The 27955-nt window shown below is 50.3% G+C and overlaps 1 protein-coding gene across 1 annotated transcript; it reads left to right on the top strand.

The window, feature by feature from the left end:
• The first annotated feature begins 542 nt into the window (after window positions 1-542).
• On the top strand, window positions 543-13807 carry CD300E (CD300e molecule). Its single transcript, XM_003813341.7, has 4 exons — window positions 543-1084; window positions 7203-7550; window positions 10633-10741; window positions 11893-13807. The coding sequence occupies exons 1-4, from the start codon at window positions 922-924 to the stop codon at window positions 11990-11992; spliced, it is 720 nt and encodes a 239-aa protein (XP_003813389.3). The 5' UTR covers window positions 543-921; the 3' UTR covers window positions 11993-13807.
• Window positions 13808-27955: the final 14148 nt, after the last annotated feature.

Genomic DNA, 27955 nt, shown 5'->3' with positions numbered 1-27955 from the left:
GGTATCTCTGGGGAAAGAGAAGGAAAGAAATTATATTTTCAGATAGCTATGTCTTAGAGAAGAGTATCTTCTGATGTGCAAGTTGGATTAGAGAGAATGTATAGCTAGTGGAGGGACCAGATGAGAAGCTATTTCAATGGTCCAGGACTATTCTAAAGGTATTTAATATTAACTGGGCAGTTACTATGTTCCAGGCACTGTATCAAGCACTTTACTTACATTAACTCATTTATTTCCTGTGGCAACCCTATAAGAAAGAATTGTCATGAGTACTCTATTTTACAGATGAGGAGACTGAGGATGAGAGTGATTTAGCAACATGCCCAAGGTCAGATGATTAATAAATGATGGAGATGAGATTTGAGTTTGTGTGACTTCAGAATCTATGCTGTTGACCATGACCCATATACTGAACTAGGTTAATAGTGTATAACCAGGTGGAGCTTCCCTATAGGAAGTTAGAAAGTAGGATCTGGAGCCCAGGAGAGATATTGGGATATTGGGTTAGAGGAAGAGGTGTGAAGTCATCCGCATGGAGATAACGGTTGAGAAAGACATGGGGAGTGATCACCACAGCTCCTTAAGTAGAGGGTGTTTTATGATTCAAAAGTAGGCAGCCATAGAGAAGGGAAGCTACTTAGATCGATGAAGTAATCCCAGATAGGAAGAAGAGTGAAAGAGGCAGGGAACAGAGTTTCCTCTGTTGGAGAGGTTTCGTAAACTGGGACTGACTTTCATGAAGTTCCGAGTCATGAAATCTCAGGGGGTGACTCAAACACTACGTTCACATTAAATGAAGGCCAACAGATTTTCCTGTTTGTGCTTGGTCCATTCTCAGAAACGTCTCTTGCCACCCTTTCTCTTCTGCTAAGTAAGGCTTAAAATTAGGAAGCAACCTTTAAAAGGCAAAAGAGGAAATAGATGAGTGAGAACACAAAGGAAACTTGGACAAGTAGAAAGTGGATGACCCAGGCTCCGTTACCTATACTTGGATTCCAGCTGGGACCTAGATTTGCTGAGGACGGAAGTCAAGGAGACAGGAGCATGTGGCTGCTCCCAGCTCTACTCCTTCTCTGCCTCTCAGGTGAGTGGGGCTGTGGCTTTGGGGACTTGGTTTTGCAGGGGGCAGGACAGTAGGTAGAAGAGCTGTCCTGGGTTCAAACCAGAGGTGAAGTGTCCACAGAAAAGGGAAAGATACATCCGTTCATTCACCTGTGCATCCTTCTATACATTCAATCATTCATCCACGGATCCTACAAACACTTACTGAGCACCAGATATGTGCCAGGACTGTTCTGGGTGCTGTAATTAAGAGTAACTTCTGAACTGAGGGAGTCAACTAACTACAATACAATGTGGAAATTACTGTTGTAGAGACTCATTCATGTGGTGATGAGAGTATGCAACAGGAACCCCTCACTTTGCTCTTGGAAGGGTGGGAGATGTCACTGAGGCTTCATTGGAAGTCCATCCTGCAGGATGAATGAGTTGGCTGAGTGGGAAAGGAATAGCTTATGTGCAAGTGTGAGGACATTAAAGACCATGGAGAGTTCAAGAATTAACAATAGTTCTGTTTTGACGAAGCTTAGTGTAAAGGGGTTGGAATGGTTTGTGAGAAATAATTAATGGGCTGGGCGTGGTGGCTCACGCCTGTAATCCCAGGACTTTGGGAGGCCAAGGTGGGTGGATCACCTGAGGTCAGGAGTTTGAGACCAGCCTGGCCAACATGGTGAAACCCTGTCTCTACTAAAAATACAAAAATTAGCTGGGCGTGGTGATGCACGCCTGTAGTCCCAGCTACTAGGGAGGCTGAGGCAGGAGGATTGCTTGAACTTGGGAGGCGGAGGTTGCAGTGAGCCGAGATTGCACCACTGCAGTCTGGCCTGGGTGATAGAGTTGAGATCCTGTCTAAAAAAAAAAAATGCCATCCTCAACATCTACCTTAAATCCTTCCCGGAACAAGGTGTGGTGTAAACAAGTAAATGAAACTGTCCTGCAAAGGTTGGACTTCAGAAGAGAAACTCTTATTAATAGACATTCAAAATACAAAAATGCAGGAAAACACATTTGTCTCTGGGGAAATAAATTTAGGCTAAAAGTTAGAGGACATTCTTCATGTTTGCAGAATGAATTTTATGGTTGAGTTCCCTCACAAAACATAGAAATTGCCCAATGTAATGACAAGATTCTTTCTAGAAGGGTGAGTGAAAATGACAGCGATTTAAAGGAAGAAGACCAGGTAGGTGACATGGACTCAAACTCGTGGGCTCAAGTAATCCTCCTCTCTTGACCTCCCAAAGCACTGGGATTACAGGCATGAGCCACTGCACTCAACCAATGTTTGCTCATTTTGTATTTGAATTTGCTTCCTTTTTCTTTGCCCTTTCCATCTCTCTTTCCACCCCTATCTCATTCCCCATCCTCAGACTCGCAATGTGACCTGCGCAGGTCCCTCTGAAAATCTTAACTGGGAAAGAGAGATGGAAAGGGCAATTCTAGCAGGGAGGGGAAATGACAAAGAGGAAGGAAGCAAATTCAAATACAAAATAAGCAAACATTGGTTGAGTGAGGTGGCTCACACCTGTAATCCCAGTGCTTTGGGAGGTCAAAGCAGGAGGATTGCTTCAGCCCAGGAGTTTGAGATCAGCCTGGGCAACATAGCAAGACCCCATTTCTACAAAAAAAGAAAAGTAAAAAATTTAAAAAGAGCAAAACTAGAATTCTATTTATTACACATTTTTATAACCTACAAACACTTCCAAACAGATGATAGAATTTAACCCTCTGAGCAGTTTTGTGACCCAGGCAGGGCAAATAGCATTGACTCCACTTTATAAATAAGATGATGAAGGGAGATCCGATGACATAAGAACTAAGTAGACAAGCTGGAAATGAAGTCCAGATCTGTGTCCTCCACAGAGCTCTTTCCATTGGCCATGGAGGTGTCAAGAATAAGGCTAACCTAGTAATAGTCACAAAATAGCTGACCTCTCTGCCACATCATCTGGTATTTCCATTCTGAACTGATTGCTGTCCAATATTTAGTAGCTCCCATTAACCTCAAGCAACCAGCAAGCACATGTTTCAACAAATGCACCGATGCATTTATATAATTCCATCAATTATTTCCAGGAACATGCTGGATTTCCTTGAGAACTGCTAATCTTGCATTCAGGTAACACTCTAGCAGGACAGAGGAAAGTATCTTGGAATTAGCATAACCTTATTTTTCCTTAACTTCAGGTGCCCAGGATTAGATCATGGGTCATGGAACACTCTCTCATCACTGGTCCATTCAAGACCCTCTTTTATTTTAATTATATGTAACTTAACAAACATCTGTGAGCTCACTGGCCAATCCATGAACTAGAATGCTATCAACAGCATAGATCTACCCACTCCTTCCCAATCCAATCCTGGTTCTTCTTTCAAACAACAGTAATTTGGTGTCATCTGCCAATACTTTGCATGAAAATTTGCTTTTGTTATATTTTTACATTAAGTAGAAAATTGGGCTAAGCAACCATAAGCCATGCTCTACATCTGAGGGTCTGTGATTTAATCAGCCACATCCCTTATCTCATCTTTTTCTTTCCTCTTCTTCTTCTTCTTTTTTTTTTGAGAGGGAGTCTGGCTCTGTCACCCAGGCTGGAGTGCAGTGGGGTGATCTCGGCTCACTGCAACCTCCGCCAATCAGGTTCAAGCAATTCTCGTGCCTCGGCCTCCCGAGTAGCTGGGGTTACAGGCGTATGCCACCACACCTGGCTAATTTTTGTAGTTTTAGTAGAGACAAGGTTTCACCATGTTAGCCAGGCTGGTCTCACCTCCAGTGATCCGCTCACCTTGGCCTTTATCTTTTTCTTTAAGCTCACCTATCCAGGCTCTCCCCTCTGCAAGTTGCCTTGCTTTACCTCCATTTTGGAGGTGGCTTTGCTTACTGGGCTTTAGATAGTACTCTTATCCACACTGCTGCCCTACCTCTGAAATATAAGTCTTTACAAGTGACTTCCTTTTTTTTTTTTTTTTTTGGCCAGAGTCTCGCTTTGTTGCCAGGCTGGAGTGCAATGGGATGATCTTGGCTCACTGAAACCTCTGCCTCCCAGGTTCAAGTGATTCTCCTGCCTCAGCCTCCTGAGTAGCTGGGACTACAGGTGCACACCACCATGCTCGGCTAATTTTTGTATTATGATTATTATTTTTAAATGGAGTCTCGCTCTGTTGCCCAGCCTAGAGTGCATGGCGTGATCTAGGTTCACTGCAACCTCCGCCTCCCAGGTCCAAGTGATTCTCACCTTCAGCCTCCCAAGCAGCTGGGATTATAGGCACCCGCCACTATGTCTGGCTAATTTTTGTATTTTTAATATAGACGGGGTTTCACCAAGCTAGCCAGGCTGGTTTCGAACTCCTGACGTCTGGTGATCCACCCGCCTCGGCCTCCCAAAGTGCTGGGATTACAGGCTTGAGGCACCACACCCGGCCAATTTTTGTATTTTTAGTAGAGATGGGAATTCACCATGTTGGCCAGGAAGGTCTCGATCTCTTGACCTTGTGATCTGCCTGCCTCGGCCTCCCAAAGTGCTGGGATTACAGGCATGGGCCACCGCGCCCAGCTGTGATTTCCACATTTTAAGAACCATCTTCTGTCTTTTCAGAAGATTAATTTGAATTGGTTTCATTTCAATGAGAAGGTTGCCTACTGGAGAGAATAGCCATCATGAATGCAGAAGGCCCTTTCTTTTCTAGGGTGACCTTCCAGATTTGCTGGGTTTGGGGTTCCCAATAGCACTTTTAGGCTTTTCAGGATGAGATTCTGCCTCTTCAAAGGGACTGATGTTTGCTTGGCTTAGAATGGCTTGAAAAGTTGTAAAGTTTGTGAACCAGAAAGACCCCCCAAACCTGGAGGTTTACCCAATAGAGACCTGGGGAAGGAAACAGCTCAGTCCAGAGGGAGCTAAAAGTAAGTGGCTCTGGGCACTGGAAGGGACAAAATGGTCCCATGGTTTCCTCCCTCAGCTGTGCTCTCCCCAGTGTGTGTGTGTGTGTGTGTGTGTGTGTGTGTGTGTGTGTGATTGAGAGGAAGAGCGAAACATTTGCTTCCTAGCAGGGCTGAAGGAGCCCAGGTTGTAATCAGGAGAGTGGAGGACAGATTCCAGAGGAGAACCAGAGGCCAGAGGCAGAAGGCCAGGCCAGCTCTTATGCAATTGAGGAATTAAAGACTTTCTGGGCTGGAAGGAGCCTGGAAAGCTCTCTTGAGTCTGACTTCCTATCTGCTGCTGGCATCTTCTTGATTGGAGTGGCAGGAATTCTAGGATACATTCAGCTCTGAAGGCACTGGCTCTGATCCTGGCAGAAGAAGAACAACCCCAAGCTCTCCAGGAAGGATCCCTTTAGGAAGCAGCACAAGCAGGCCCCGGCTCCATCACCAGACTCTTGGCTGTGACAAGCCCTTTGTACACTGCCAAGCTCCCATTGTGGGAAATGCAGTCCTGAGCTCTGTCCAGAACCTAGAAGGAGGTGCTGCTGGGATGTGCCACCTCCAGGAGGGAGCTGGGGGCAGGTGGAAGGGAGGAGGTGAGGACCGGCTCTCAAATCTCAGGAGGGGTGTGCAGCTGCGGGGCAACAGGTTCTTGGGGGAGAACGTAGGTGGGGAGCAGGGATTTGGGAATGGGAAGATTCCTGAGGGCACAGCATCCAGAGCGAGGAAGGTTCTTACGAGAATTAGGACAGCAGAGAAATGGGGAGTGCTCAGAAGGTGCAGGGTCAGAAGCCACTTTGCTGTGGTCAAGGGAGCACAGAGCGGGAAAACACAGGTTTGGAGCGGGGTTTGGGGTAGGGGCTGGGAAGGGGTCAGGGTGGGGGTGACAGGTGCTACTGAGTGTGGAAGGGACCAGGAGGGTGGGAAGAGATAGTGACAGTGAGATTGTCTCAGGCCAAGCATGGTTGGTGGGGTGAGGAAGGTGTGCGTGGTGGCAGCTCACACATCTGCCAAGGCATATGACAGACAGAGCCAGCTGCGGACAGAGTGGGGAGGAAAGGCAGATGGTGGGACGAGGGGAGGGAAACGAATGAAAGCCAGAAGTCAGGGGCTCCTCCATCCTCAATCACCTCAGATCTAGATGTAGTTAGCTCAGGAGCCCAGATAGTCATAGGACCCACAGATGCCAGGGGCTCTTTCACAATTTCTGCTCATTCTAACGGCTTAAGCTTCCTTGGCCCCTGCGCGTATTCATCCTCTTATTGTGAACTCAGGTTACTCTGAGGGGGTGCAAAGCTCAGCCTCATCACTGTTTCTCTTTCTCTCCCTCTCTCTCACACCCACACACACGTGCACATGCACATACCCTCAAGTTCAAACAGAGCCTCTTGTCAGTTTTTCAGCACTTGCTTAAGATATTGGGGGGCTCTGCTGAGCATCACATCCCATAATGCCTGAACTTCTGCCTACCTACAGCCTTTCTTGTCCCTTCTCTTTGCTTCCGTATCAACTTCTCACACTTTGCCTCCCAGATTCTAAACCCCACTTTCCCCCCAGGACCCAAATCACCTCACTTGGTTACAGAGAGCAGCTTCCCTCTTTCCTCTGAATGCATGGTGACCTCTGACTCCCAAGACCTGGGGACTATTGTCGGGAGGGTCATCTTGTGTCCCAAATTCAGGTAAAGAAGCTTATCAGGGCTTCCTTTGGGGACAACCCCTCTTCCCAGTGCCATGTTGATTCTTTCTGGACAGTGGTTAAGATCAGAGCCGGAGAGTATTTTTCCTCCCACAAGAACACTCTGAAAGTGGAGGAAACCGCAAGTTGTGCTTTTAAAGAATAAGCCTGAGATTCAGAAGACCCCAGAATATATGGGTCTCACTCCAAAGGGAAGTGATCTTGTATATGACCAAATCTCATGCCTGGCAGAGGCTGCAGGGCCCAGGACAAGGTGGGATGACCAGCTCCTCTCTGCTCCTGCCTCCAGCTTTGGTCTCCAGGTGCTGGGGCCCCTGTGCTGTGACTTGGTGTCCCTGCTCTCACAGGGGACAGGTTTCTGCTCTCACAGGGACTCTTTGGCTTAGGTCCTAAGCTCAAGTATTCCTCCAGGTTCCCCTCCCAGGAAACACCCAGGTCTCCCTGGCAACCTTCCCCTTAAGCTTCAGACAGACGGCTGCTGATGGGGCCATCTGGATGGAGACTTGGGACTCGGGCTTGTGTTTTCCAGGCTGTTTGTCTCTGACGGGCCCCGGCTCTGTGACTGGCACTGCGGGGGGCTCTCTGACAGTGTGGTGTCAGTATGAGAGCATGTACAAGGGATATAACAAGTACTGGTGCCGAGGACAGTACGACACGTCATGTGAGAGCATTGTGGAGACCAAGGGAGAAGAGAAGCTGGAGAGGAATGGCCGCGTGTCCATCAGAGACCACCCGGAGGCTCTCGCCTTCACTGTGACCATGCAGAACCTCAATGAAGATGATGCTGGATCTTACTGGTGCAAAATTCAGACAGTGTGGGTCCTGGATTCATGGTCACGCGATCCCTCGGACCTGGTTAGGGTGTATGTTTCCCCAGGTAAGAGCTCCCCTCACTTTGGCAGCAGGGTTTGGGGTGCGACTGGACAAGGGAACAAGGGTGGACGGCACACTGAAGTGTGCGTCCAAGTCTTGTCTTGTCCTCAGTCACAGTGGTGTTGGGAGGAGCCTATGGCATGGGCATGGAGAGAGGCGGCTGATCCTTCAGCCTTGGGTGGGCTGGGGGGTGCACAGCTCAGGCGCCGCCACTCCCACAGGGCCTGGGCCTCACCCCATTATCCAGCGTGGAGGAGGCCCCTTCATGCTGAGCCAAAGCTGTTTCCACCATGCCCTTTGGGAAGCCTGTACCAAAGAAGAAACACTCCTGTACATTTGCAGCCTCCTCACAGAACATCCCCTTACCATGTTGTTTTGAAATATGTCTTGCTTGGGAAGACCTTCCTGTTTAGTAGCTTCTTGAGTGAAAGCTACTCTTTCTCTTACTCCCCCTATGCTAGAGGGCCATGGAGCCGTGTCCCGATTCTTCCTGCCCACATCACAACTTCCGCCCTATGACTTTCCACCTGCTTCCTTTAAATGCTGTGCCAGATGGCCATGCCCACCCTCTACCTGTGCTTGACAAGGCCGACCATCAGCTTCCAGGCTGCTCCCCCTCATTCAACGGAGACCTGCCAGTGCCTCCACTCCAACCTCTGCCATTATCTTGGCAGGTTTTAATGAATAACTTGGCAATCTTGCCTTGGGTTCCTTGACATTCTCAACCTTGGTGTCCTTTATTTTCTACTGTCTTCAGAATTGCACCCCATGGAAACACCTCAGAGCTTGTCATCACCCGACCTGGTCGCTGCCCAGAGTCTTAAACTCAGACATTCTATTTTCTGACAACTTTTCATCAATCAGCTCTCCCCCATCCTCATGCCATTGTCCCTATTCTCAACCTCACAGTGACCTTCTATCTTCTGATCCCTCCATTTCCCCCAATTTATTGCCCCCATCACTCCCGTTCTGACCTCACTTCCTTCCTAGACCACTTTGAGCCCCTGCAATAGATCACATTTTCTTTTTTCTTTTATTGAGACACGGTCTCACTCTGTTGCCCAGGCTGGAGTGCCGTGGAGCGATCTCGGCTTACTGCAACCTCCGCCTCCTGGGCTTGTGATCCTCCCACCTCAGCCCCCTGAGTAGCTGGTACTTCAGGTGTGCACTACCATACCTGGCTAATTTTGTATTTTTTAGTAGAGACAGCGTCTTCCCGCGTTGCCCAGACAGGTCTCAAACTCCTGACCTCAAGTCATCCACCCGCTTTGGCCTCCCAAGGTGCTGGGACTATAGGAGTGAGACACCATGCCCAGCCTGACATTTTCTTCTCTTAGCAGCACTCATAACTCCCATATTCCATTTCCTTATCTACCTGACAAAACCCTCATCCCTGGATCAATCCTAAAATAAAGGTCACTAATCATCCCAGTTTGCCCAGGACTAAGGGGTTTCCCAAATGTGGGATTTTCAGTGCTAAGGCTAGAAAAGTCCTGGGAAAGTTGGTCGCCCTGTCTAAAATCCACCTGCTCTAGCGCTGCTGGGGAAAAAAAGTGAGAAAATGGTGCCTGTGGCTGCCAGTAGAAGTTAAGAGTTTCCAACATTACTCTCCCATACATCTACCTTCCTGAGAACACACAGGACATCAGTTTCTTTCCTTCTCCACTTGCAAACTTTCATGCAATCTACACTCATTCTTCCCCTTTCCCTTTCGGGTTGAGGACAGGCTTCCCCATCCTGCCCAAGGGTGATCCTCCTGGGGCTGGCTCCTTGTCCTGTGGTTTTCTGCCTCCCCATCCCTCTTGAACCAAATTCCCCTGCCCCCTGCCCCTTAGCTATCCACACCATCTCCTGTCCTCAGACTCACACTCTATCATGTCTCTCACTTCCCAAAAGCATCCCATGGTCCGGCATTTGCCTCTGCTAGGTGCCGCCCATGTTTCCCTCCCTGCTGGCCTGGGGGTGGATCAGGCTCCTCCCCTGTGCTCCCATTGCACCTGCTGGGGCTCCTTCCCAGGGCTGCTTCCAGCGGAAGTGAGTCCGTCTGTTTATGTGTCTCTGCCCCTCCAACGGGGTGGGGCTCATGCCACGTCCATCAACGAATCTCCAGCAACAGAGAGGTTGAACGCGGCTTATCGGATCACACTGAGCCTGTATCGGGCACCGGTGAAGGGCTGAGCCTCCAGGACAACTGCTTTAGGGAGATCATGAGCTGGGAGTCCAGTGGCAATGAGGGAGTAGACTATGTCAATAGTCTGGTGGTCACCTGAAGTCCTTAGGAGGAGCCGAGTGTCAACCTATCCCCTCCCTAGGGGTGGCCTACAGTGGCCTTTCCACATGGGCTGGGCGTGGTGGCTCACGCCTGTAATCCCAGCACTTTGGGAGGCCAAGGAGGGCAGATCACCTGAGGTCAGGAGTTCGAGACCAGCCTGATCAACATGGAGAAACCCCATCTCAACTAAAAATACAAAATTAGCTAAACGTGGTGGCATATGCCTGTAATCCCAGCTACTTGGGTGGCTGAGGCAGGAGAATCGCTTGAACCCGGGAGGTGGAGGTTGTGGTGAGCTGAGATTGTGCCATTGCACTCCAACCAACCTGGGCAACAAGAGTGAAACTCCATCTCAAAAAAAAAAAAAAAAGGAGTGTCCACATGAAGGGTGCTCAGAGCCCCCTCTCATGGTCTCTACGAGGCCCCTTGGGCCACAGGCTGAGCCATCTTCCTTTAGACTCCTCCTTCCCCTCCTCCTCCTGGAACTCCACATCTGGCTGCGGAAGCCCAGAGAGACCCCTGCCCTCACCCCAGGCAGAGTGGGATGAGGGCAGAGTGGGCAGAGTGGTAAGAGTCTTTCTCTGAGATGCAGAGAAAGACCTGGTACTTATTGGAGGGGACTCTCACGGCTGGTTCTGGTAAGGGCTCTTTTTGTCCCTGAGGGGTTTCACCCAGGAGGTGCCCTGGATCTGGCTTCAGAAGATCTTTCCAGCCTCTTCTGTGAGTGGGTGATTCTGTGTGACATCCATACGGGTGCTCTGTGCATGGCTGGGAGCCCAGGCATGGCCTGATGCATCATTTTCATCTCCAACAGCAATTACAACCCCAAGGAGGACCACACATCCGGCCACACCTCCCATCTTCCTGGTGGTGAACCCTGGGCGAAACCTCAGCACCGGGGAGGTGTTGACCCAAAATTCAGGGTAAGCACCCAGGGCCTGGAGGCCATGGAGGGAGCAACCCTGGGGTGGAAGCTGGGGGGTGGGGGTGGCGCACCGTGACCTGAGATCGTCACTGTCTGCTGTTTCTCTCCATCTCTGGTCCTGATTCTCATACTCTCTGAGGCTGCATGTGGATGCTGAGTGGGAAATATCACTTGTGCTGTGAACGCCTTTCCCTATGGGGCAGCTACTGGGACTCAGGTCGAAGGTTGAGTTCAGGTGGACGTGCAGCCCCTCCTCCCTTCCCCACTCCTTCCTGTCTCCTTCCCCATCCAGCTCCGGACTTGAGGTCCCAGTTCTGTGGCCCTTTTCAAAGGTCTTTGCTCAGCTGGGGATTTTGCCACCAGGAGCTGTCTGTGGGGTCTGTGGGGAGATGGGCCAGCTCCAGGCTGGGGTTTGAATCAGTTCTCTCTCCTCTCCCAAAGATACTCAGAAAGGGCTGTGGTATTGCTGCTAGACCCTGAGGGGAGGGAACAAGGAGCTGGAGTGGAACAGTGAGAGTGGTGGCCGGGTGCGGTGGCTCACGCCTGCAATCCCAACACTTTGGGAGGCCGAGGCGGTGGATCACTTGAGTCCAGGAGATTGAGACCAGCCTGGGCAACATGGTGAAACCCCGTCTCTACTACAAAATACAAAATTAGCCAGGTGTGGTGGTGCACCTGTAGTCCCAGCTACTCAGGAGGCTGAGGTGGGAGAATCACTTGAGCCCAGGAAGTCAAGGCTGCAGTGAGCCATGATTGCACCACTGCACTCCAGCCTGGGTGACAGAGTGAGACTCTGTCTCAGAAAGTAAAAAAAGCGAGAGTGGGGACTGGTTTTAAGAAGTCAGTTGATAAAGTGGAGGCTGTGAGTGGGACAGGGACAGAGAGGGTGCTGTGGAGTGCACTCCTGGAAGTGGGTCCCTCTTCTGTCTTCACTCCATCACCTCTCCTTGATGAGACCCCCCGGGCAGTCCTTGATGGAGGGAGAAGGAGGGATGGGGGCCACAGAAGGGGCTGCCCTGGCATAGGTCCTTTCCCTGGCTGCTCCTGGGTTATTTGGGCTCCAGAGTCAGAGCATGGGGAGAGGTGGGGAGAGAAGGGTCCTGGGGGTTCTCCCGGGGAAGTGACTCATTTTCACCGTGTCCCCCACAGGTTCCGGCTCAGCAGCCCTCACTTCCTGCTCGTGGTCCTTCTGAAGCTGCCCCTGCTCCTGAGCATGCTGGGTGCTGTCTTCTGGGTGAACAGGCCTTAGTGGGCTCCTGCCGGAAGATACAGCCAGGCTGACCCGAAGCCCTGCAGAGCCCCATCCCCAGGAGTGCCCCGTGCAGGGAGTCAACCTTTCAGACTGGATGCGAGAGACCTGTGGACTCTGGAGGGATTTATTGTTCCTGTGCCTCAAAGGAGGGTCCTGGCTCTTAGAGGACACTCCTCTGGAGTCCTCATTGTGCAGCTTGGGGGTCCTCCTTTCTCCTCCCCAGTCCCCTGCCTCCCTGCCCTCATGCCCACTTCCCAAGGGCAAGAATTCCCTGGAAGTTGGCCGGGCACCATAGCGAGTGCCTATAATCCCAGCTCAGGAGGCTGAGGCGGGAGGATCGGTTGAAGCTAAGAGTTCCAGGCCAGCCTGGGCAACATAGAGAGACCCTGTCTCAGAGAGAGAGAGAGAGAGAGAGAGAGAGAGAGAGAGAGAGAGAGAAGGACGGAGGAAGGGAGGGAAAAAATTTTCTGGAGGAGCCTGGCCCTTCATTCTTCTTGGCACAAATGCTTCTCAGGCCAGTTTCCCCCAGGGCAATAACTACCTCCTTCCTGCAGACAGGAGGCTCCCTGAGGACACACCCCTCACAGCCCCAGCCTTTAGGCTCACAGAGCTCCATCCCTTCTCTGGGACAACCCCAAGGGAGCTTGGTCCCGGCAGAGCTTGCTCATGCAGTTGCCCAGTGTCCCACATGCTCAGGGCTCCTCTCGTCTTCTGACGCCCCTTGGGTCTCCCTGGCTTTAAGGCCCCTTCTCTCCCTGTAACCAGGCAGTGTGTGGCTGGGCTCAGAACATCTCTGCCTAGGTGGCCCATGGATGAGCTGCTCCAGGTTAAAGTTCTGGGGCGAGTTGAAACAGTAAAGGGAGAAGGAGCTGGTGGGTGCCTCTGATATCACTCCTGGAATTCCCCCACCTGGAGGTGTCCAATGCACAAGGTCAACAGAGTCAGTTCTGTCCACTTTAGAAGTCTGGTTGAGACCACCTGATAGCAATTAACCTTTTCCACAGGCGGAGCAGACATCGTTTTTCAAAGACAGGATGGAGGGCACAGAGGTGAAGGATACTTGTCCACACTTGAAGTGCACAGTGCCATCACCACTACTGGTGACCCCTGGCTCAGGAATGAGCTCAGTTGGTTTTCTGAATGTTTGTCAATTACTCTGTTTCCCTAAAGTTTGTGGGGAGGACTCCCACAGTCTGCCACAAGCAAGCATCACCATCTCCACTTGCTACCTACATCTGGACCAGTGCTCTCCCTCTGCCCCCAGGCCTGAGCTCATCCTGAGCTAGTGATGCCAGTGTCCAGAGCACATGGAGTGACCCTCTGAGTGCCGAGTGCTCAGGCAGAGCTGCCGTGCTCTGAACTCGAGCTCTGGTGGGGCTCCCAGCTCCATCATGCATGGTGACTCGGGGAAAGATGGGGCTGGCCCAGGACTCATGCTGAAAGAGAAATTCAATCTAACAAGGCCCTTATTAATTATATTAACCCAGGAAATATGATGATGAGCAAGAAAGGAGCTTATGATTCATTTTATGAGAAGGATAAGCTGGGGGATGATTGTCCCAGACAATGGTAGGGAAGAGTCATAGAGCATGGTGGATACCAGGACCTTCAGGAGCTACGTTACCCTTACCATGTGTGCAGAGTGCATGTGAGGGAGGAGTGAGATATGGGGCTGGAGCCTCAGTCTGAAAGGGCTTCATGGCAGACCAAGAAGTTTGAATTGTGTTCTGGAGGCCATAGGGAGCCCCTGGAGGTTTTAATTTTTGAAACTTTTATTTTGAAATGATTATAGGCTTAACATTGCAAATATGACATAGAGTCCTGTGAATCCTTCATCTAGTGTCCTTCAATGGTGATGTATTATATAACTGTAGGACAAGACCCAAACCAGGAAACCGGCATTGTTACAATACTGTTAGCTAGACTGCAGACTTTGTTCAGTTTTCACCGTTTTTAACATACATTGGTTTATGGATGTGTTTGTGTAGAGTTCCATGCAATTTTACAGATCCAGATAACTACCACCCCAGTCAAAATACAGAACCAATCCATCATCACAAGGATCTCCCTCATGCTGTCCCTTGTATTTGCACCCCTATCCCATTCCTGTCCCCTGGAAACCACTAATCTGTTCTCCATCTCTACAGTGTTGTCCTTTTGAGGACAAATGAAATTATGCAGTATGTAATATTTTGAGATTGACTTTTTAATTCACTGAGCCTTGAGATCCGTACAAGTGGTTGCACTCACCACAACCAATAGCTGATTCCTTCCTATTGCTCAGCAGGATTTCATTGCGTGGGTGTACAATAATTTGTTTAACCATTCACCCACTGAACCCAAACAAGACATGTCTGTGCAAGTAATGGCTGCTGGACTGTGACCTCTGAGTAAAGGATAGGTGTTTCAGGGCCTCATTTTTATTCTTGGGACCATATGGTGCCCCCAGCAGGCTTGGGAAGTGACCTTCTAAAGTGCACAGATGGGCCTGCAGGGATGCTGTGTGGGCCAGCTCCAGGCTGCCATTCAGAGGCAGAATCAACTCTGCTCTCTGGCCTTGTGACTGGGGACCAGGTGGCTTCACCCCTTCATGTCCCGCTATTCTTATATGGGACATGAAGGCGCTAAATTATGATTCTTCCACAAGGCAGTTTAAAAACATGGCTGCAAATTTCTTGACACTCCTTCCATGAAGAGTTGTGGCTTAGGTCCCCTCCCCTTGGGTCTGGGTGGGTTGTGACTGTTTCAACTTGTGGACTAGAACAGTGTTTCTCAACATTTTTTCATTGTTATCCCAAGATAACAATGAATATCCCTAAAAAAAGAATATCCCTAAATATCTCCCCTCATGAAATGTTAATACAAAAGATGTATTGTACATCCATCCATTCACCTGTCTATCTATCTATCTATCTATCTACCTATCTATCTATCTATCCATCCATCCATCTATATCTCTGTTTTGTATCTAAAAAGAGTAAAAATATTTTTCCACCCTGCAAGAACCAATATTTGCCCCCATGGGCAATGCAAGAGGGCCTCTGTATGGCTTCCAAGGCTAAGTCAGAAGAAACCCTGCAGCTCCCTCTTCAGTCTATTGAAATGCTTGCCCTCTGGATGGTCTGCGGATATTCCCTTTTAGAACCCAGCTGTCACAGAGAGGCCACATGTAGGGTCTCTGGGCAACAGTCCCAGCAGAGCTGTCTTGGATCACCCCAGCCCATGCTCCAGACTTGTGGGTGAAGAAGCCTCCAGATGACAATAGCAACCAACCTGTGTGACCAGGGTTCACATTGCAACAACACAGGCTGTTCTCTTATGCTTAGCAGCATGCAGGCTGCTGGAGCCTGAGGTCTTGCCCTTTCTCAACACATGAACCATATGGACACAGGTAGTCAAGATGTGGCAAGTGGTGAGTGTTCCCGAAAACAAACTTTCCACTGTGTCAATAGCCCTCCATGCTCTGCCCTCCACTCTCTACCCTCCCTGCTCTGCCCTCCATACTCTGCCCTCCATGCTCTGCCCTCCATGCTCTGCCCTCCATGGCTCTGCTCTCCACGCTGCCCTCCACCCTCTGCCCTCCATGGCTCTGCCTTCCACACTCTGCCCTCCATGCTCTGCCCTCCATGGCTCTGCCTCCATGGCTCCTGACACTACTCTTGGCAAATCTTCAACCTCATTCAGAGAAAAGTTATAAAGCAAACCAGCACCTGTTCACAGCTGATGAGATCAAGGAGAAGAAATGAACACTAGCAAATGGCAGTTGAAGAACCTGTCTCAGGAGAGGAAGTGCTCAAGGCAATAGAGGAAGAGTTCAGATGGAAAATTCCCCTCCTTCTTAGAGAAGTTACAGACAACAAGATCTCTCCAAAAAAAGGAGCTAAGAAAAGAAATATAGTAATTCAAAAAAAAAAAAGTATTTAAAGTAAAATATGGAGGAAAAAATGAGCAGGCAGAGTTCAGGAAGAAGGTAAGTGGAAGAGAATAATAATCCTAACAACTTTATTGAGGGGAAATAGATATACCTTTGAAAATTAGAAAAAGAGGTGTGTTGTTATTTAATTACAAGTGAATTGGGGGGACTGACACATGAGGGCTGAGCATCCTGCATTTGCTGTTGCACAGTTTGAGAGGTGGAAAGGGCCAAGCTTGGGTTGAATCAGGAGTGGTTGGTGGTGGCTGTGCCAGTTCTGAGCCGGGTGGGGGATGGAGAGTGTCACAGGCACAAAGGGGATAGAGCTGAGCCCCTCTTGGGATGGAAAAGTCCAGACGGGCCCTGGGGCCTCTGCAACTGAACGATAGTCCATTATCTCTGACAGGGTCATCCTGGAGCCACAAGGAAAGGAGGCCTGAGGGAGGATCCATGAAGGTGAGATGCAGATGCCTCCAAGGAATCAGTGTGCAAGGGGGATGTCCTTTCTTTTATCTGCTCCTGAGGCAGAGGTGGCAGAAGGCAGAGAGGCCCCGTCGGCATCCCTGTGCTGTGCAGAGCCAGCTGGGAGTGGGATTGCATTCCTGAGGCCAGGATGAGGGATATTTCATCTTTGCAGGGCCCTTGTCTCCTGGGGAACTGCAATTGCTGCTTATTACCTGATAGGAGGCCAGAGGTTCTGCTTGCCCCCTCTGAGGGTGTTGATGGTGTGGGAGCTGCGGTTCCCCGGCTCAGGCTGTGACTTTATTTCCCCCTGGAGGCCCCCTTAGCACTGCTCACTTGCAGCACAGTGCAGAGCAGGCCCACGAGCAGCAGCCCCTTCAGGGAGATCGGGAGCAGGAAGTGGATGTTGCAGAGCAGGATCCTGGACAAAGGGGTCAAGATGCCAAGAGTGAGCAGCCTCTTCCCTGAGCCAACACCTGTCACCTTGGTCAGCTGCCTGGTCCCCAAACAGGGAAGCCCCATGCAAGGGGCAAAGTCATGCCACCTGGAGGCTGAGCTTCCAGTGGCCTTCCCACAGGCTCAGTCTGGGGCCCGGCCCCTTCATTGCCCTTGGCCATGACTGCCCTGCCCTTAACATTATTTGCCGAGATGGCGTCTCGCTATATCCCCCAGGCTGATTTTGAACTACTGAGCTCAAGCCATCCTCCTGCCTTGGCCTCCCAAAGTGCTGAGATGACAGGCGTGAGCCACTGCGCCCAGCCAGGCCTGCCTTTGGTCTTCTTTCCCACAGTCCCTGCTGCTCACCTGTGTCCCGCCAAGCTCGAGAGTCTGCTGTGTCCTGTATTACTGCTTCTGCTCCTCTCTCTGCCTTGTGTCTCCCTTTGTCACTTCTGCCCATCTTTCAAGCTCAAATCTAATTATTATTACCTCTTTGAAGCAGAGGAAGATTCCCCCACTTCTATCAACCTGGCTATTTATCTACTTGGTTCTCCTAGGAGGGGTCTCCTCCTGCTTGGACCCACTTTATGACAGCAGATCTGAGACCTGCTGCCTCATATCACCCACATGTTTAATATTTGGTCTAGCTAAACGAGTGGGTTCTGGGGAGTCCCCATCAGCGTGTAAGAGTCTGATTCCCCAGTCTTAGTCCTCATCCACTCCCCTACACCCGGTGCCAGGGCCCTTTCCCTCAGGCCATCCCTGTTCTCTCCCCGAAGCTGGCCTCCAGCCCAGGGCATGGAAGCAGTGATGAGTCATGTGAATTTAACTCAGAGTCTTCTTGAGTGAGAGCAGGCCTGCCATATTGCACATCCTAAAAATACCCTTTAAACCACTGTGCTCTTCTTGCAAGTTCCACTCCCCGTGGAGCCACCGCACCCTTGGTCTCTCCCCGCCAAGTTTCCCCTTGTGCCTCTCCCGTCTCGCTAGAAGTCCTGGCACTGCCATCCCCACTCAGCAGAACAACTGCTCTGCAAACAGTGGAGCGAGACGAAGGCCAGGTCAGGAAGCATCCCCAGTGCCTCGCCTCTTCCGGACTCCTAGGGAACACAGGATCGGTGCTGGCAGGCTCCAGGGAACAAGACCCTTTGAAAGGAATGGAGTTGGGCTGGAGAAGGGAGCCGGTGGAGCAGGGAAGGCAGGATCCAGGGAGAGAATGGGCCTTGACCCTGGACTTTGAGGGATCCTGAAGCACCAGGCTGTGATGGGGTTAAACAGGGGCAGCCGCATTTGCGCGGTGATGAGACATCCTATTGATCCCTCGAAAGGAAGTGGGCTTCGGATTGATGTCCACACCCATCTACCATGCTGGGAATGTGAAAGAAAAGCAAGAGGCCCAGCTTCCCGCTCTCCCGCCCTGCCCTTCCCTAGCCTTGGCTGGAGAGTGGGAGCGATGGGCACACCCCTGCCTGTGACTGTGGTAGGCAGAATAGTGAACCCCACCCACGATGTCATAACCCCAAAGCCTGTGAATATGTTTTATTACATGCAAGGGGGAGTTAAGGCAGTGGGTGGATTTGAGACTGCTCATCAGGTGACCCAGGGTGGATTATCCTGGATCATCTGGCTGAGCCCAGTGGAATCACCAGCGTCCTTATAAATGAAAGAGGGAGGCAGGAGAGTCAGTGGAGCGATGCTCTGTGGGAGACTCCACCGACCTTTGCTGGCTTTGGGTAGGAAGGGGCCATGAGCCAAGGAACACGGGTGGCCTCCAGAAGCTGGAAAAGGCGAGGGAACAGGCCCTCCGCTGGAGCCTCTAGAAGGAACCAGCCCTGTTAACACCTTGATTTCAGCCCAGTGAGACCCATTTCAGACTTCTGGTCTCCACAGCTGTATGATCATGAGATTGTGTTGTTTTAAGCCACAAAGTTTGTAACGATCAGTTACAGCAGCCACAGGAAAGCCACACAGACAGCCGCCCTTCCAGAACACCCAAAGCTTCACCTCGCTTTTGCCTCCTGGGGCTTGAGGGACTCGGTGAAGCATGGAGCCCAGAGCCTGCTCTCTGGAGCTCAGCCTGTTGCAGCTCATCAGGGAGAATCTCCTGCAGTGCTCAGGTGTAGACAGGGAGGGGAAGGCCCACTACAGACTTCACTGTTTCTCCCCTGACGAGCGCCACATGAGGGTCCCTGGTGAGAGCATCTGAAGGAGCAGTCATGGGGCAGCCTAGGGAAAGGTCTGTGGGAGCCCAGAGCCCAGCTCTGCTCACCTGGTGAGGGGGCTGGTAAGAGCCGTGGGCTGGGTGCTGTTGGTGCTCTGGGTGAGAGAAGGCCAGGAGGCCAGAACTGTTGGAGTGGATGTTCTCATAGGTTCTGCTGTGTCTGCTGTCCCAGGTGAAGCTGTGTCTGCTGTTCCAGGCACAGCTGTGTTCCTTTTCCCAGGCACAGCTGTTTCTGCTTTTCTAGGTACAGCTGTGTCCATTGTCCCAGGCCCAGCTGTGTCTGCTGTCCCAGGTGCAGCTGCGTCTGCTGTCGTAGGTTCAGATGGTTTTCTTGGAGTTGCTGCGGGACATGCAAAGGATAGTTCTGAGGGTGACCTAGGTGGCTTCCCCGGGGCTCACGTCACCCCTTACCCCTCCAAGGATTGTGAAGCATTTAGTCTTAGCACTACAGTTGTTTTGTTTTGTATCTTTTTGGTATCTTATCTAAAATGTAACATTATTTCACTTACAAACAAACACCACTGCACCACCTGGGAAGGACTTGTGGCGTGAAGCTATGCAGGCAATTTACAAATATTCAACTTAGTCCCAGAGTCCTGCGTTGCACAGCTGAGCGTTGAGAACCACACTCTGCTTCCCTGAAGTTCTACATCAGAGCCAGCCAGCCCTTCTCTTGAGTCTCAGCCTGGGCTCCAGCAGGCTGTTTGTTGCCTGCTGTGTAGCAAAGTGACCCTCAGAGCCAGCTGCCCCTCCCTGGGCCCTGCCTGGGGACTCAGGACTCCTCTCCCCTGCAGCTGGGCAGAGCATCTGTTTCCAGCTGAAGTTTTCCTGCCTCCCCAAAGCTTCCTTATTTCACTAGGCTTGGAGGGTTGCAGCCTCCGACTCTCCCCCAGCTCCTCCTTTCCGTCCACTCATGCCTTTGTTCTCTTTTTAAGTCAATTTCTGAAACATTCTAAAACCAGACTTCCCCACTGCACACACACACAGGCACACCACATCCGCATATACTAAGCTGAAAAGGACTTTTCCCTGCCTTGTAAATGGGCCCACAAGTAACAGATATATGATTGAGCTGCAGCATCTATGCATGTGCATGGGGAGCTGACAGTTTCTCTGGTGCCCACGGCGGAGATGACACTGGTGGCTCTGGGGGCTGGGCTCTGGAGTGAGGATGACAGCCTGACTCTCTTTCTAGGAGCCCCCTGTTGTGAGTTCTCAGTCTCCTCAAAGGCTCGGGGCAGCCAGGGGAGGCCCGTGGGAGGGCTCTGCACTATGCCGGGTTCTGTTTTTCCCTCTTTCAGGAATGGGTCAGAGTCTCCCATGCCTTCCTTTGTCCATATGTCACCAGAGGTGGGAGAGGAAGAGAGAGAGGTGGCTCCAAGGAGAGGGTCACCAATGGGCTCTTGGTCACTACATGCTTGTCCTGGAGCTGAGACTTCTGGGATTGCGATTTTCTTGCATTCCCCTCCCTGTACACCTGACAAGTCCTCCCGTCAGGCTGGGGCTGCTCTGAGGGGGCACGGGTTGCCCCAAGTGACTTGCAGAAGAGAACCTGCCTTCTTTCTTACCCTGCACTGTGCCTGCCCAAGCTGACCCAGTTCTGCTTGGCTCCCTCTGATAATAGCAGATAGAGACATACAGAGATACTGAGGCTTGCTCTGTCTTCCAGTCTTTCCAGAATCTTGGTGTAACCCCTCCCCCCAAACACACACACATGCACATGCACACACATAGGCCCACAAGCAAACACAGACATGTACACACAGACACACACGGGCCCATTCGTACACATACATCTATGCACAGCACACATATAGACACGGGCAAGCCCAGGCACACATACACAGGCACACACAAGCACACACAAGCCCATACACACATGTAGTCCCAGGACAATGTCAAGACAGCATCACTGAATCCTCTCGGGTCAGCACCAGAGTTTGGTACAGGAGGGAGCTGCTCCTACCTGGGTAAATGGTCACTTCAACTTGGACCCCAAGGTCAGTGCCTGTCCTCTCAATCCCACACCAGTAGGTGTCAGTGTCGGACCTCCAGAGCATCTTCATGGTTATGGTGAACACACGGTTTTTCTTTTCTTTTCTTTTTTTTTAATTTTATTATTATTATACTTTAAGTTTTAGGGTATATGTTTCTGATCGTCCCTGATGGACACTCGGTCTCTCTCCGCTGTCTGCTCTGATCCTGTGATTGTAATGAGGATTTTGCAGGACTGCCAGTCCTTCCCGTGGCACCACTACTTGCTGTAGGTCTCCCAGCCTTGGTCATAATGACACTGCACTGTCAGTGAGTCCCATTCTGTGCCCCACACAGCTCTAGGACCATAGATGGAGAAATACTCCGGAAGACAGAACCCAACGTCCAGATCTTCCCTCCCTGGGCACTGCCCAGGGCTTCCGGCACCTCCCTGGGGACCAACCAGGAGCCTTTATCCTCAGCCCCCAAATTGTCAAATTCTCACATCCATTTGTTCGTTAATTCCCCGGCAGTATTTCTTTTGTTGTCACCCCTCTGACAAAGTTCTCCTGAGGGCTCCAACTGCCCAACACAGTGGTCTGTTCATGCGCCATCCTAGCGACCACTGAACACCCTCTCATTTTGGAAACCTTCCCTCCTTTGCCCTGAGGTGACACCCACTTCCCCACCAATCCCTGGCTCTCGCTGCAGCCACCAGTTTTTTTTATTTATTTATGTATTTATGTATTTATTTGGAGACGGAGTTTTGCTCTTGTTGCCCAGGCTGGAGTGCAATGGTGCAATCTCGGCTCACCGCAACCTCCGCCTTCTGGGTTCAAGCAATCCTCCTGCCTCAGCCTCCCGAGTAGCTGGGATTACAGGCATGCGCCACCACGCCTGGCTAATTTTGTATTTTTAGTAGAGACAGGGTTTCTCCATGTTGGTCAGGCTGATCTTGAACTCCCGACCTCAGGCGATCTGCCCTCCTCGGCCTCCCAAAGTGCTGGGATTACAGGTATGAGCCACCGCGCCCGGCCAGCCACCGATTTATTTTAAAATCCCAGAGCTGAACAGGTAGACATCCTGACTTCCCCCAACTCCTCCGCCCACTGGCACTGCACCCCACACCCCTAAAAACCCTCTCCTGTGAGTCTGCACATGTGATAAAGTTTCATGGAACCAAACATACCCACCCCCCCCACACACACCCCCCCCAACACTCACACACCTGTGCACACACTGAGTGCACAGTTGTTTTTCTTTGCCTAAGCACCATGCTATTTTTGTCTCCATACCTTTGCACAGGTTGCTCTCTTTGCCCAGGAAGTTGTCTCTTCCTTGCTTGATGGACTTAAGCCCTTATTCCCCTCCCTGAAGGGTTGGTTCGGCCCCGCCCTGGTGCCACCAGACCACTTTGTATCTGTCTCAGTTGTTGTACTTACAACCTTGAACAATGGTCTGGTCTTTGGCTCATCCAGAGCAGAAGCTCAAGCAGGCTGATGTGTGGGGTTGACTTACATTCCAGAGAGCGATGACATCCTTGCCTTATTGCCTGTCTTCCTCCCTGTAACTCTGAGCTGCTCCATTTTAGCTACAACTCACGACAAGCTGTGGAGGCTTCTAAACTAGCCAGATGTCTGAACCCCGCCACGACTGCGTGGGTCTGAGCTGGAACCTGAGTATTTGTGCTCTTTTAAAGTTCCTCAGGGATTCATGCATTTAAGTTTGGGTATATGTGTATATGTGCATGTATATAAGTATGTATGTATCTACCTATTTATCTATTCTTTCATCTATCTGTCCACCTGTCCATGCATCTATCTGTCTCTCGTCTATCATCCATCCATTTACTTCTCTCTCATCTATCTATCTATCTATCTATCTATCTATCTATCTATCTATCTATCATCTATCTATCTATATCTGTCTATCATCTATCTGTCTGTCTATCAATTATCTATCTATCTATCTATCTATCTATCTATCTATCTATCTATCTATCTATCTATCTATCATCTGCCAGGGTTGAGAAGAATCAGAATCCTAGAAACCTGACACCATTTATGTTTTTTGTTTCTTTCCCCAACACCTAACCTAGTAACTGTCAGATAACAAAACATTCCTCCCTTTTTTCTCTTTTCCTTCCTTCCTGCTTTCTTATATGTAAGTGCATGGATGAGTGCATTTTCCCCAGCTTGTCTCCTTCCCTCCAGCACAGACCCTCTCTGTTTCCTGCCCAGCCTTTTGGGTTCCAGTTCCTTAATCCCCAGGCCCACTTACCTGGAAGGATGAGAAGGAACAGGACCAGTGAGCACCACATGCCCCTGCCTGTCTGTGCTCTCTCCCTGGTGATGAGTTAATACCAGCTGCCCTCCAGCAACTTGTAACTGAACCCAGAGGCAAACTGCTTCCTACTTGTCTAAATCATTTTTTTGGTTTGTTTTCTCAACTGCTTCCTTTTTTTTTTCTTTAGTTACTTCCTAAATTCATGAATTAAGAGAAACGTGGTGCTGTCTTTTTGGAGTGTGTGTGGTGTGACGATACGTCTTCAATGAACTGGGGAAGTAAATGGTCCAGGCCTGGCCTGGGCTCCATCTGCAGCTGTCTGTGATTTAGGAGCATCTGCCAACAACACAGGGCAGGGAGTACAGTAAGGCTCAGAGCGTGGACGGAAGGGATTGATGGAGGCACGCTGGCTTTGCCTCAGAGCGTAGAGGGAAGGGATTGATGGAGGCGCCCTGGCTTTGTCTCAGAGCGTGGAGGGAAGGGATTGATCGAGGCGCGCTGGCTTTGCACTTTGGGAAGAACACAGCACAGTGCTCCCATCCAGCCTCGCTGGAGAAACAGCCTGTGCCCCAGGCTCTTTCCAGGCAGCCCCACAGCAGGGCATCTCAAACCACCCTTCCAGCCCTGGGCTGTTATCTCTTCTGGAGCCTGACTCAGTGCTCCTCTCTAGGAAAGCTTCCTCTGGGGTCCTGAGTCACTCCAAACTGGAGGCTCATGGTAGGTAGTTGGGGAAGGGGAAGTTGCCTTTTTTCTCTAGCCCCACTTTGCTCTGGTTCCTTCCTCCCCATCTCTGCACATTTTCCCTGCAGTTGGCTTTTGGCCAATCTCACTGCACCGAAACTGCTTGCTCTGTTGATCCCCAAAGTGACTTTCCCAGACTCCCCCCTCTTCCTTTAGATGGTCCCCTCCCTCCTCTGTCACCTGCTCCCTCTTCCTCTCCTCCTTCTTTGCTGAAGCCCCTCCTTGCTCTCACTGCCTAATCCATTCCCGCCCCCACCACCCTGCATCTCCAGGAGCCTGTCCTGATGCTCTCCTCTGGGGCCCTTCTCTCCAGGGAGTGTCCTCACCTGCACTCTAAAGTCACCTCTATGCACAAGACTGTCAAAAGCAGTTTGTCACCTGATTTCCTGCCTCAGTGCTTGGCTGTCATTTCCAGTGCCTATTGGTTGTTTCATAGAGATACCCACTTTGTTAACAGCTCAGATGTGCTCAAAATTAAATTCCGTGTCCTCTTCACTCTAAGATTGGTCTATTACTGTGCCTGGTCCATGGCCCTGGGGCTTCCCGACTCCCTGCTGTGTTCCCTCCTTAACCCCCTGTCAGTTTAGCCTTCCTAAGACAAAGCCCATCATATCTTCACCTGCAAAGGGCTTTGCAGGGGTGGGGGATTAGAGGCAGAGCAGCAGAAAGCTTTGCCAGTGGGAGCAGAGGAGGGCGTGATGGGTCAGTTCTTGGGGAGGAAGTGCTGGAGGAGGCCCCGGAGCAGCATCTGTTTATGTTTGTTTATTTATTTATTTTTGAGACAGAGTCTTGCTCTATCACCCAGGCTGGAGTGCAGTGGTGTGATCTTGGCTCACTGTAACTTCCGCCTCCTGGGTTCAAGCAATTCTCCTGCCTCAGCCTCCCGAGTAGCTGGGACTACAGGCATGTGCCACCACACCAGACTAATTTTTGTATGTTTAGTAGAGACGGGGTTTTGCCATGTTGGCCAGGCTTGTCTTGAACTCCTGGACTCAAGTGATCTGCCTGCCTTGGCCTCCCAAAGTGCTGGGATTACAGGTGTGATCCGGGCCTTCTGTTTATGTTTGAGGCTGCACCTTCTCTTGGGATTTTGGAGTGTCTCGGTGAGCCCTGGTGCTGCTGCCTAGAGCCAAGAACTCATGGGAGGGGGCAGGACTTCAGAGACCATAGACAGACAGACTTCCTTCCTTCCTTCCTTCCTTCCTTCCTTCCTTCCTTCCTTCCTTCCTTCCCAGTTTTATTAAGGTATAATTGGGATAAAATAAACTGCACATATTTAAAGTGCACAATTTGAAACACTTTTCTTGTTGTTTTTATGATTTTTTCAAATGTATTATTTATGGGCATTCAGCTAGTTTCAATTTCAGGGCCATGATGCATAGTGTGCTGTGAACATTTTAGACCATGCCTTTGGCGGGCTTCTGGTACCCTCCTTAGCAGCTTTTGAAGGGATCCCCATTCCCTTTATCTGGAGAAAAAATTGTGCCGTAGATCAGGCTGATATGGTTTGGCTGTGTCCCCACCCAAATCTCATTTGAATTGTAGCTCCCATAATCCCCACCAGGAGGGACCCAGTGGGAGGTAATTGAATAATGGGTGCGGGGTTTTCCATACTGTTCTTGCAATAGTGAATAAGTCTCATGAGTTCTGATGGTTTTATAAAGGGGAGTTCCCCTGCACAAGCTCTCTTGCCTGCTGCCATTTAAGACGTGACTTTGCTCCTCATTTGCCTTCTGCCATGATTGTGAGGCCTCTCCAGCCATGTGGAACTGTGAGTCCATTAAACCTCTTTCATTTATAAATTCCCCAGCCTCGGGTATTTCTCTTTTGGCAACATAAGAACGGACTAATACACAGGCCAAGACCTAAGTTTAAGAGAAGTGAAACTTCAGTGAAAACTCAATCCTTAGCCTCAACAAGTCAGGCTCCTGTAGGGAAAAGTAGGAACCTGAAGATGGGACATTTGACAATTCATTTGAGCCCTCGAGCCTCCCACTGCAGAGCAGCCTGATGCTTGTTAGAAGGTAACAGCTCCCCTGTTGAAGTTGATGCTGAGGTCTCCAATGAAGCAGATGCCTCACCAGAAATTGCTGCCCCCTAAGGATCTACTTGAGGAATCTGCCCTCATTTCTCTTCCTGACCGATAACCAACGTTGAGTGTCAGCCTGGCCCACCTAGGGACACGCTGGGCTGCTAAGGGAAAAGGAGAACTAATATACGCTGGCATGAACCAGTTAGAAGAGTGTGTGTGAGAGTGGATCCCAGGGCAGTGGACTATAGTGCTGAGCCAGGAAGGGTTTTTCAACATAGAGGTACTCATCCATGCAATGTAGGAGGACTCACCACTTGCAAAGCTGGGAGACTGGTCCTAGTGCACTGCTGGGATGGCCCTGAGAAGCTTAGAAGCAACAAAACCCCACATTCAATGATGTAAAGATGTCATGGAAGGGTGGAAGAAGGGATCAAAAGGCTCAAGGAAACACAGAGCATCTTCAAGGCAGTGAACCTACTCTATAGGATGCTCTCATCATCCATTTGTCCAAACCCATAGAATACGCAACACTAAGAGTGAACCCTAATGCAAACATGGACTTCAAATGGTCATGGTGTGTCAATATAGATTCCCCAATTGTAACAGATGTCCCACTCTGGTGGGGGATGTTGATAATGGGGGAGGCTGTGCCTGTGTGAGGGTAGGAGGTACATGGGAAATCTCTGTACTTCCTGCTCAATTTTGCTGTGAGCCTGAAACTGCTATAAAAAAACAAGGTTGTTTTTTAAAAAGACTCACATGAAATTATTTGATTGCGTCTTCAGGTAAAATATGCTAGTTTCACTAAATTAGTATTTAATGAGTGTTATCCTTGGGATGCCCTGGAGGATACTCCAATACCAGGGAAATAAGAACTATGTTGGTGATGGGGCATTAGCATTATGGAGAAGCTCAGCAGTGGCTGTCTCTGTAGGCCAGGCTCACGGGAGGAGATGCCATTACATAACTGAGCTCCATAGGAGCAATGGGGCTGAGAGAATTCCAGAAGGGAAGAGGGCAGGTGGAGTCACTGGGCAGTCTGAGACAAGCTGAGCACTTGGACCAGGCAGCGAGTCCTGAGTAGAACCAGAGGCAAAATCAAGATCCTAGAGACAAGAGAGGCAGCCCAGTGGTTCTTGCCCTGATTTTTAGAAATGATAGAAGTGGATACACTTAGCAACCAGTGCATATGAATACTGACTCTCTGGTCTGTGTGGTAAAAGTGATCAGACTGGGGAAGGCCAAGGGGAAGCCGCTGAGGCTGTCCCTCTGCTGTGGCCAAGATAGTAAATCCCAAACAATATCACATTCTGCCAGGAACACAGAGATCAGTGCCACCCCCCAAGACAAAGAAAACAAGGCAGTGGTCCCACTAGATCTGCCTTTAATTTACCAAGGTCAATGGGCTAGAGAAAACTAAACCAAAAGCCTGGGCATGGTGGCTCACACCTGTAATCCCAGCACTTTGCAAGGCTGAGGCAGGAGGATCACTTGAGCCCAGGAGATTGAGGCTAGCCTGGGCAACAGAGCAAGATCCTTTCTTTACCGAAAAGTGTTTAAAAAAAATTAGCCAGTGCAATGTTGCACAACTGTAGTGTCAGCTACTCGGCTGAGGCAAGAGGATCACTGAAGCTCAGGAGTTGGAGGCTGCAGTGAGCTATGATTGTGCCACTGCACTCCAGCTTGGGCAACAGAGTGAGACCCTGTCTCCAAAACAAAACAAAACAAAACAACAACAACAACAACAAAAAACCCACCACCATATTAAAGGAATAGCCAAATTTCCAGCTTCTGTGCCAACAGTGACAGGTTTACTAGAATAGATGAGCATAACCTGGTGTGTTGTGTGTGACTGTTGATCTGGCAAAAGCATCCTTTCCGCCACCATCAGGA

Source organism: Pan paniscus, chromosome 19 (genome assembly GCF_029289425.2).
Source record: "Pan paniscus chromosome 19, NHGRI_mPanPan1-v2.0_pri, whole genome shotgun sequence".
In the NCBI taxonomy this organism is placed as follows: Eukaryota; Metazoa; Chordata; class Mammalia; order Primates; family Hominidae; genus Pan; species Pan paniscus.
The sequence above is the reverse complement of the archived record's forward strand: the minus strand, read 5'-3'. Positions and strand labels throughout refer to the sequence as shown.

Coding starts and splice junctions, on each gene's coding strand:
- CD300E (XM_003813341.7), top strand. CDS start 922: ATGAGTGAGAACACAAAGGAAACTTGGACAAGTAGAAAGTGGATGACC. Junction 1,085..7,202: donor ACTCCTTCTCTGCCTCTCAG/GTGAGTGGGGCT, acceptor TGTGTTTTCCAG/GCTGTTTGTCTCTGACGGGC. Junction 10,742..11,892: donor GTGTTGACCCAAAATTCAGG/GTAAGCACCCAG, acceptor TGTCCCCCACAG/GTTCCGGCTCAGCAGCCCTC.